General features: G+C 39.9%; 1 protein-coding gene across 5 annotated transcripts in view; it reads right to left on the bottom strand.

Annotated features, from left to right (window-relative positions):
• KIAA1549 (KIAA1549 ortholog) overlaps window positions 1–9,675 on the bottom strand; it is a 126,732-nt gene extending 117,057 nt beyond the window's left edge. For 3 of the 5 annotated variants that reach the window (XM_039362350.1, XM_039362340.1, XM_039362359.1), the window contains exon 1: window positions 8,216–9,675. In XM_039362350.1, the coding sequence (XP_039218284.1) occupies window positions 8,216–8,471 (256 nt within the window). In that variant the 5' untranslated portion in view covers window positions 8,472–9,675. The remainder of the gene's footprint in view (window positions 1–8,215) is intronic. The other 2 variants (XR_005559009.1, XM_039362331.1) reach the window with 1 other exon arrangement.
• Between the last annotated feature and the right edge of the window lie 1,154 nt (window positions 9,676–10,829).

The raw sequence follows: 10,829 nt of genomic DNA on the forward strand, positions 1-10,829 counted from the left end.
GTTAGCCATCTTAAGCAGTTTAAACCTTGATTGTCACAGGATGATCTGTTATGGCAGCAAAACTGCCATAACAGATCAAAGCTGAGTGCTACATTGTGTTGCTAATTATAAATAAGAAGATAAAACTATCTGAAACAATAGATAATTCAATATCCAAAATGATAGCTTTATGATAGCACAATAAATCCTTAATTGGAATTAAGGTCCATTATGTAGTACTTTTGAGGGCTTTTTAAAATGGGAAGTGAGATATAAATGTTTACATTTAACTCATTAAATATAATGATTCTTACTTCCTCAGAACTGAATGCCACATACCTGTTGATTTCCTATCAATCCATCATTAGAGTTTAACTGAAAAAATTAGTTACACAGTAGACAAAGTTTTAGAACAAATTTTGCAACTTTTTTTTCATAATGTGATTTCCCAAAATAATTGTAACTTGGTTTAACTACAGTATATTAGTAGGGAATCTATTGTACTGGAAGTATCATAAATCCTACTTAAAAATGTTTCATTCATTCATTCATTCCAATCACTGAACAACCCAGTAACAGCCCATTAACAACTCCAGTAAAACTACTGGAGTGAAGCTTAGAAATCAAATACAAACTGTGCATACATACATGCATGCATACATACCGTACATACATTTCTATGGTATAACATTTTACCCAGACAGTTGTGAGAAAACATTTCATGTGGCCTAGAGATTAGAGTTCTTACAATATTTTTATAAAATGAATATGAAAGTCACATTGAATAGATATGTGTCCAAAATTACAGGGGCACAGGCATTCCAGAAGTGGATTCATTCTATATCTTTCATCAAGAATGGCCAAAAGTCAGTATTATAGCAAATCAAAGTGATCCTTCTTACTTTGCAAGGATCATGGGTTAGGGATCCCATTTAAATCAGTTTAGTACGCCATGGTAAATTTAGAAAGTTACGTGGTTTGCTTATAGTACAGAGAAGTGAGGTGACAGCTAGAGTAATGCTCATTTCTGCGATAATGGCCATTTCCCTGCAAAATGAAATCCATCCCCCAGTGATAAAGAAGTCAGGAGAAAAAAAATAATCTTAGGCAAGAATGAAATAAAAAATTTGGCCTCCACATTCATCATATCTGCCTTCAAAGTTGTATTTGAAACACAACTAAAGACTTCAAAGGTAGATGGTAAAGAATTTAGAAGGATGAGCACCAAAAGGAATAAATTTAGAAAGAGGACTCAACTGAGCTCTATAGAGACTATTTCAAATAGTTTCAGGGCTGCTAGTATGGAACAGCCTCTTTTCCACTTCAACATTTTAGAGCAATATGGGAGCCACTGTCTTTCCTGTTTCCAGCAGAATAGAAAACGATCACCAAATACTTTAAGTTGAGTGCCCATTTTAATGTTCAGTACAAATTTTTAGCTTTCTGGCAAAACCCTTGATCTTAATTTTTAATAATTTATTTCCAAACAAACTTTTTCTTGGATTTCTGTTGATCATAGATACCAATGTGATATCATCTAAATACAGCAAGGTATATATATTTCTATACATTTTCAGATTAGGAGAAAAAAAGGCCAAATTATTGGGACTTTATCATGTCAGTAAAAGTTAAACAAAAGCAAAACTAATATATAACCTTTTTTAATTCTCTCATGGTTTGGCACAGCACTTGTTAAGTGGACTTGAGGTTGCATCCAATGAATCATAATGAAAGATAGAACAAAAAAATCAGTCAAATATGAACTGGCCAATGAAAGAGGCTTCCACCTTCCCAAAAATTTAGCTTGAGAGATGAAATCAAAGGCTCAACATGCCTAAAAGCTGCCTAAAAGCAGACAGTGGACTGATCTTTTCCATTGGAAGCAGAAATACCAAAGATTGGGTAATGGTGGATCTGCCTATTCTTCCCTGTTTAGTTGTCTGTTTCAGTCAGTTTGCTCAGCTGATAGGAAGGATAGATACATGTGAAAATCATTCTGAATTAAGTTATGCTGTTGATGTTTTGCTCAACTGAGGGAACCATTTAATGTGATGGGATTTTTCCACTGAAATGATTCGGAGACATCAGGATTAGATATGAAGTTTATAAAAGACTCATTCCTGAGGCTAAAGCACATGTGTCAAACTCGATCGCATCACATGATGTATCGCAACGGTTTTAGCCTTTGCGGAGTCGGGGTGGGCGTGGCCTGCGCATAACGCATCTGGCCCATGGGCCACCAGTTTGACACCCCTGGGCTAGAGGATAACCTACTATGGTCCAAACAAAAGGGAGACTTTAATTAGCCTTCCAGACTTCAGAGTAGATTGTATCAGGGAATTTCATTATCTTAAAACTTTATTGTTGGGAAATTTTCCCTTCTCTTAATTATGGTTCATCATAATCTGTTTTACTGTATTCCATATTTTCAGTTCAAATATTAATAAAAAAATATGGTTTTATAAAAAAAGTAAAAGGATTGGTAGTGCAATATGGACATATTTTAATGCTCAAAACATATAACTACATGCTTATTCAAAATTATAGTTATTATTATGCAAATAATAAACATAGGCAGAGCAGGGAGATTTACTGACAATGTCAGGGGAGGCATGCTGTTACGTTCAATTAATTACATGCCAACCTTTGCTTTAAAAATGTCCTAACTTCTCAAGTTAGTTAGTTTTCGAATAAATGATCTTGCTGAAAGTCTAAAAAGAGGCAAAGAATCTGCTCTTCTAAACAAACAATTCCACCGTGAAAGATACGTATGGGTTTGCTTCAATAATTTTGGTCCAAATACATGGTAATATTTGTACAGATCATCCTTAACATACCCTCAAATCAGGACCAGAATGATATTGATAAGCAAGCTGGTTGTTGAGTAAGTCTGGCCTGATTTTGTGACCTTTTTTGTCATGTTTGTTAAGCGAATCACTGCAGTTAAATGAATCAAAGCCAATCCAGCTTTCCTCCTTGATTTTGTGTACCAGAAGCCAGATGAGAAGATCATAAATGGCTATCCCATGACCCTGCTACAAATATATGCCAAGTGCCTGAATTGTGATCACATGATTGTGGGGATGCTGCAAAGAACTTAAGTGTGAGGACCGATTGTAAGTCACTTTTTTCAGTGCCATTGTAACTTTGGATGATCACTAAATGAATGGTTAGAAATCGAGGACTACCTGTATTAAATAATTCCTATGTACCAGTTAAAAAACAGAAATATTAATGATATACAATGGTCCCATAGCATACAATATTTACTATATAACATTGTTCATTTATCTAGTTACCTCCTAGTTGATATAATCCTCTTTAAGTGAAGTGGGATCATAAGTTGGTCACTGTAAATTATCTATTGGGTGGCATGTAAGTGGAGGGAGGGAGGAAGGGAGGGAGGAAGGAAGGAAATACTGCTACCACCAAAGGCTTCATTTTTTTTATTGAAAATTTATAAGATTTTACAATAAAAAAACAAAACAATTTTCCCCATCCCTCCCCAACCCTCCCCTTCCCTCCCCCAACTATCCCAGAGCTGGATATAGGCTTAATTAGAATTTCTTCAAAGAATCTTAAGAAAAGTATAAAATATAGATAAATCTAGATACATTACTTAAACAAATTACTAAATAATTAACAACAATAAACTATAAACAAATCTAAATACATTACTTAAACAAGTTATAAAATAATTAAAGGTAATATATGTATATAAAAAAAGAAAAATAGAAAAGAGGAAAGAAGAAAATAATAATAATAAAAAGAAAGAAAAAAAAGGGAAAAAAAGTTTGGCTTTTTAAGAAAATTGGCTTTTCAATATAAATTATTAAAAAGCTAAATAATATTTTTTAATATCCATCTTGTGTTGTATAAAATCTATCCATTTCCTCCATACCACAACATACTTCTCTTGAGATTGATCCTTCAGGAAAGCCGAAATCTTTGCCATTTCCGCCGATAAGAAACTTTAAAAAGCCACTCTTGCAAGGTAGGCAGAGATTCCTTCTTCCGACATTGTGCTACTAACAACCTTGCAGCTGTGATTAAATTTAACATCAATGTGATATCCTTAATATCACAATCTGTAACAATACCTAATAAAAACAATTGTGGGGTAAACTTTACCCTCCTTCTAAAAATTCTTTGAATATTCCACCATATCTTAATCCAAAAAGCTTTTATATTTTTACACGTCCACCAAATATGATAACATGTAGCATCCAGACTTCCACATCTCCAACATTTAGGCTGTAGATCAGGATACATACGAGACATTTTTTGTGGATCAAGATGCCATCTATAAAACATTTTATAAAAGTTCTCCCTTAAATTTTGGGCTTGCGTAAATTTAACGTTCCTCACCCAAACAATTTCCCAGGTATCTAATAGTACTGGTTCACCAAAGTTTTGTGCCCATTTAATCATACATTCTTTGACTAACTCTGCTTCTGAGTTCAATTCTACTAAGACCCCATAAATTCTCTTAATGTGAGTTCGCCTTTGATCTTTTATTTGTTTAAACAGATTCTCATCTTCTCTAAGCAAACCCACATTCCGATCTATCTTCCACCTATCCCTTATTTTTCTGTAGTGAAACCATGAATATATAATATTTTCCTGTGCTAAATCTTCCATAGATTTTAACTGCAAAGGCTTCATTTTTTATAGGCCAGTGATGGCAAACCTTTTAGAGACCGAGTGCCCAAACTGCAATCCAAAACCCACTTATGTATCGTCGGGTGCCGGGTGGGTGTGGCCCATTGGGTAGGTGTGGCCAATTAGGTGGGTATGGCCCATTGGGTGGGCATGGCTGCAGTGGTAACAGCAGACTGGGTGGGACTAAAAAGTTCAATCAATCAATTCCAACTTTGCAAGATCTTTTTTTTTTCCCACGAGAAGTTGAAATTGATTGAGAAAAGTTGAACCTTTTTTTTTTTTTTTTTGCACAGCGGTGAAGGCCTAAAGCGAAAAGGTTTTATAAAACCCAGCTGAAGGCCTAGGATTGGGGCAATGGCACGCGTGCCCACAGAGAGGGCTCTGCGTGCCACCTGTGGCACGCGTGCCATAGGTTTGCTACCACGGCTTTGGCCATTATAATTACTACAATATCAATTTGTTTTGAAAAACTTGAAGGATTGATAAGATAACCAATCTAATATCTAACCTACTACTTTTACTGAATAGGTTAAAACAGAAGATAACTTTACCCTTAGTGCAGATTGCATAGCAGAATAAATATCTTCTTTTAAAACTGACAATATCCTTATACAACAGAACAGTTCAGGCAGAACACTTTGAACAATATTCAGAAGCCATACATGATTATAACAAGAATACAGAACAGAATCTGTATTAAAAGTAATATTAATAACAACAACACTGTTCGAACTCAACAAGTACCAGGTTTATAGTTACAAAGCCAAGAGAAAAAATCCACATGCATATACCAAAAAAAAAAAAAAAATCTATTTGCTGAAAAAAGTAAAATTGTGAAGTTTGGAAAATTTATCAGTAGGACAAATATAGATAAGGCTTTTCAGTCATTTTAAAATATATTTTTGAAAACTACTACTCTGGGCAAATCAAGTGGTTTTTTTTTCAAATTCAGGGTATTCAAGTTCTCCTAAACAGAATCATGTTTCCAGTAGTAGATTACTATAAAGATATCAATACCTCCTTAATGGAAAAGCGATTCAGATCAGCTTAGAAAAGCAGGCAAGGAAGAGACTGTATTGAGAATGGGTATCAAACTAATTCCCAGAGTGCATCCAGGCACATTTTCCACAAATCACCTGTTCAACTCCCACTGCAGCTCCACCTGTCTTGACTGCAGACAGGGAAATGTGTAACAATATAGAAGACAGTTTACTTTGGAGAAGGAAAAAAATGTCAGTGCAGAACAGTTAATCCTGACATAACGAGGAGAAATAAAAGAACTGGGATAAATATGCTGGTAAAATTTAATCATTTTTGCTGAACTTGTCTAGTAGATCTCAGTAAAGGATGCCCTGGTTGAGTAATGACTGCAACATCTGAAGCGTGGTAAAACCTGAATGAAGTAAATTGCCTTGCAGACCTGAAGAATGCCAGCCATTCTTTTTACAAAAGATCTTAGAAGTCTTGTCAGTTTGTCAAACAGTAGGATATAAGTCAGTCTTCCTCCGCCTGGCATCTTTCAGATCAGGTGGATCTGTAGATTCCAAATTTCAGTCAGCCTGTTCAGCCTCAATATACCATTCCCAAGGAAAGATTGTATATACAAATGATAAAAGGGCATAATAATTAAGACAAGGCACTTTTTAAAAGATGTCCATACTCTCCAAACTGCAGAATCTCTTGGCACACCTTTCACTCAGTATATTCTATTCAGCTAGAAATGGGATAGCAAGAATCTAACCTAAAAATGTACAAATGTCTGAAAGCCACAAGGAACACTCCTTGTTCATGTGAACATTTTACGTCAGGAGATTTACTTGCTTTTGGCTTAACATGTTGAGTAAACATTATTGTGACCTGTATCATGCTATATCTAATTGCATTGACTGCAGCAGTTAACAATGATTATTCAATTATATCGAATTCATATCTAGACCATAGCTCAACACAGGTTGACTCACTTGGTGTCTTTTCCAACCTGGTTTCTTCCCTAGGAATCCAAATCATAATCCACACTGATGTTATATCATTTTTTTAAATCCACCTCAGAGTAAGAAATTGCCCTTTCTCAAAGTTCCAACTTCATTTTTTCAATCTTGAAGGTACTGTAAATCCTGCAAATCCAACTCTGATTTCCACAGCGCTTTTCCGATGTTGTTTCTTACCGTAATATTTAGAACAGCAACATAATGTTACTGATTCTGTGATTAAGCATATCATGCAAACAAGTCATCAACTGTAATTGAGAAGGCTTAGGTATTGGGATAATTCAATTTTCAATAAAAGTCTGATTGGTGTTTTTTACCATTTGCTGAAAAAAAAAGTTTCCAAGTGGACATATGAGGATGGGAGTTCAAATTTTAGCTAGATCAGTGTCAAAGAAAGCCAACATCACTTTTATCAGTACCAGCATGCTAATCAAAACTGTTTCAAATGGCAAGCAAATGTACCTGGAAATAATTGAACTTTTAGATAAATCAGACTTACCCACATTAGTATGCTCTCTTAATACTCTCCAGGTGTGTTGAATTTCAGCTCACATGAAAGTTTATAATAAGGCTTTCCTATGGTATTTCTTTTTATGAGACAGATGGACAGTCAAGAAGGAAGGAAAGAATCTTTTTACAAATGGAAATTGTTTAATGTGTTTGCCACCTTTATGATTTAATTTATTTAGACCACTTATATAATTAATAACTGGATTTCAAATTCTATTATAAGTAGAAAGCAAAATAAAACAGCCTTGCAGTTTAATGCTACCAAACTAGGATGAGTGGTTGCAAAACCAAATCCATTTGAATATACAATGTTTAACTGCACAGTTATCTATTGCTCTCATTTCCAGCCCTTGTGATTCTACAATGAGCTGCAAATAAATGTACCCAGAATCCTAGAAGCCAATTCTAAGACCTTTCCAGACACCTAAGCACTTATTTTGAGAAATGCTTTACAATTCCCCAAAACAACGCAAATTCCAAATACATTGTCAATGTATATTAGTTTTTAGGGGCATATCCATTTTCCAAACAATTACATTTTCAATTACAAATAGCAAGCCACTCCTTATCCATTCCAACAAGCACGGCCTCCTACTCTTTCCACACACAGAAGGCTGGCTGGTTATTTTTTTCACCAGCAAATAAAAGAATATATTGCCTTTGCAAAAACAATTTAAGAAAGAAAGTAATCCTCAGATTTAACCATACAAGCCCAGCAAAAAGCAAACAGATTTCCTTTCCATGATACATAAAAAAAATGAGAAGCATAAGCCTAATTGTTCTAATCTATATCCTCACAGTGCACATCCATATACTAGTATTCCAGAAACACTTTTATTTGGTGGATAAACCATCATTTATAACTGTCCTATAAACGAAGGCAGAATGAGAAAGACAGGAATGATTCTAAAAAGCCTTTGGCTATAAGGTCTGCTCGGAAGGTAAAACAGCAGGACTTTTCCAAAGACATAAAAAGGAACCTTAATTGCAGGCTCAACAAAAAAAGCTGGAAAGAGATACTGAAGCCAGGAAGCTGAAACCTGGGACTGGAGGACAACCATTTCCTGTCCCCTTACCTGCTACTGGGGAAGTCAGAGTTGCTGGCACCGACAGTAAGATGGGCAGTAATACCGGGAACCCTGTCCAAAGCACCAGGTGTCGGGCAGTGCACCAAGGTGGACCTGGGCGACAGAGGAGCAGCGTGACCAAGGCAACCATGAAGCATCTCAACCCATCCATGGCAAAGCCAAACATCAAGTCATCATCTCGGCCACCTCCGGCATCCCTCAGACGTAATTGCTGAACGAGCTGTCCACTTCCTCCTCTGAGCATCCAACACCAGCGGCCAGGCAATCAGTAAACGAAGGCATGGGGAGGGGGGTTCCCCACATCTACCCCCGTTTCCTTGGCTTTCAAGCCCAACAAGGCAGGACGGAGGCAAACTGTAAGGTGGAAAGCACGCAGGTGACCCAAGAGAGAAGAGGGGGAACCCCTTGGGGCAAACAGGCAGGGTCCAAACAAGTGAAGAGAGAACCTGCTCTATGGAAAGAAGATGGAGGGGAGATCGGGGGGAAAGCGATAAAGTGAAAGGAGGGTCTTCTATGTTAAAAGGGCGGGGTGTGGATTAGTGTATCCCGTTCCGAGCAGATGTAGGGCAGGAAGGAACCGGCGCGAAAGGATGGAGCAAGACCACTTGCAAGACGCGGAGAAGGCAGAGCGGCAGTCAGCAAGAAGCCGGAGGGATTCAGGCTTGAACGGCGGGGCGGGAGGGGGGGAGGAAGGGAGCCCCCGCACTGGGATGGGGAAGGGAGCTGCAACTCAACGCCAGGAGAACCGCTGCGCGCGGCGGCGGAAGGCAAGCAGCGGCCAGGGCGCGGGAGACGAGGCCCCTTCCTCGGTCCAGCCAGGGGACTGCAAATGCCAGGAGAGGAGCGGGAAAAGCGGGAGAGGCAGAGGCCGGAGAAAAGTCAGCTGGCGGATCTGTTCCGGCCGTTCAGGGTCTTGCTTTTCCAGAGTCCAGGGAGAGAGGGAAAGGCAGAGAAAGAAAGAGGCCGGCTGCTTGCGGTTGCTTCTTGACCTTTCCCGACTCTTCACGTGGGATGGAGTGGCGGCGGCAGCGGCGGCGGCGGCGCTCCTGCAGCTAACGGGAAGCCTCCCTCATTTTGTCTTCTCTGCGCCCTCCTCCTTCTCTTCCAAGAGCCCACCCTCCAGCTTCCCAGTGACGCTTCGGCGGCGAGGAAGGGGGGGCGGAAGAGAAAGAGGAGACGAGGAGGGGGAAAGGCAAGGCAAGGCAAGGCAAGGCGAGGCTTGGAAAGCACCTGCGCGCGCGCTGGGTGGCTGGATGAGCGCGCGCGGGAGAGGCGGGGGTGGGGGGGGGCGTGCGTGGGCAGACCGGGCAGTGGCAAGAAAGCCGGGAGCGGGAGGCGAGCGAGGCGGAGCGCGCGCACAAACTCCTCGGCCGGACAATTCACGGCGAGCACGCGCGCGCCCCACTGCTGGGCGGAGCGCGGAAGAGATTTTTTTTTCATTAACAAAAAGAAAAAAAGAGAGAAAGCCAGGGTGTGTGGGGGGGGGGGAGCCGGAGAGGGGAGGCGAGATCGTGGTGGCGTCACAAAGGCCGAACTCCGCCTCTCCTGCTCCTCGCTTTTCCTCTTCCCGTCGCAATTCCGTCCGCTAAGCCAGACGGCGAAAAGGGAAAGCGGGTTTAGCGGGCACGGTCTCCGCGAGGGAGAGTAAATGGGTTCCTGCGTGGGAGGCGGGGGGAATAGAAGAAGGAGGACGCCCGCCCGTCCGCCAGCCGTTCGCGAAGTTGGTTGGGGTGGGGGAGGCTTCACTTTTTTTTTTTTTTCCTGAGATCCTATCCTGAGTCTTCTTTCTTCTGCGCCCTCGATGTGCAAAGGAACAAAAGACCGAGCGCACGCAGCCTGCTTGGGCGGCAGCTGGGGGGACAGGCGTCCATGGCGATTCTGTCACCCAGGTCATGGTAGTCCCGAAAGTGTTTTTTCAAAAGGCAACTGCACTTTCTTTGTTTTTCCTGGAAGACGTTTCGCTCCCCATCCAAAAATCTTCTTCAGTTCTGAAATTTCTTGGATGCAGAACTGAAGAAGCTTCTTGGATGAGAAGCGAAAAGTCTTCAAGAAAAAAATAAAGAAAATCCCAGTTGCCTTTTGAAAAAGCATCTTTGGGACCTTGCTCACTTAATGTTTTGAAAAATCCCAATGTGTCTGTCTGACATGAGAATGTAAATAAGAACACCTTTTGGTCCTGTAGTCATGTAAAAGTTGTTACTTTAATAAGTATTTTTCCCAGCTGGGGAATAAGTTGCAATATGTTTTAAAAGCAATGTTCAGCCCATTGCAGAAAACAACTTATTGGCAGGATTCACACAGCAGGCTAGACACAATAGGTTGGATGACTTGCTGGCTCACATTGCAATAGAATACTTCTTTTTACACTGGGTGTTAAACCAGGTCTTTGCTACTCATGGGGAAACCACCTGGTGCCTGACAATATGGTGGACCTTGGCTGGAGAGAATTTGCAATTTAACAGCCTTGGGTCTGTTCTTCCAGTAATATTCAACATCCAATCAGCCAATGCTGCCTGATTTGGGGTTGGTCAGATCCAGGTCACCAATCAGATTAAGCCATAATATAAGAATGCCATGTTGGCTTAACAACTGTCACAAAAGC

The sequence above is a fragment of the Crotalus tigris genome, unplaced genomic scaffold (assembly GCF_016545835.1).
Source record: "Crotalus tigris isolate CLP2741 ecotype Arizona unplaced genomic scaffold, ASM1654583v1 scf7180000017588.1960692, whole genome shotgun sequence".
In the NCBI taxonomy this organism is placed as follows: domain Eukaryota; kingdom Metazoa; phylum Chordata; class Lepidosauria; order Squamata; family Viperidae; genus Crotalus; species Crotalus tigris.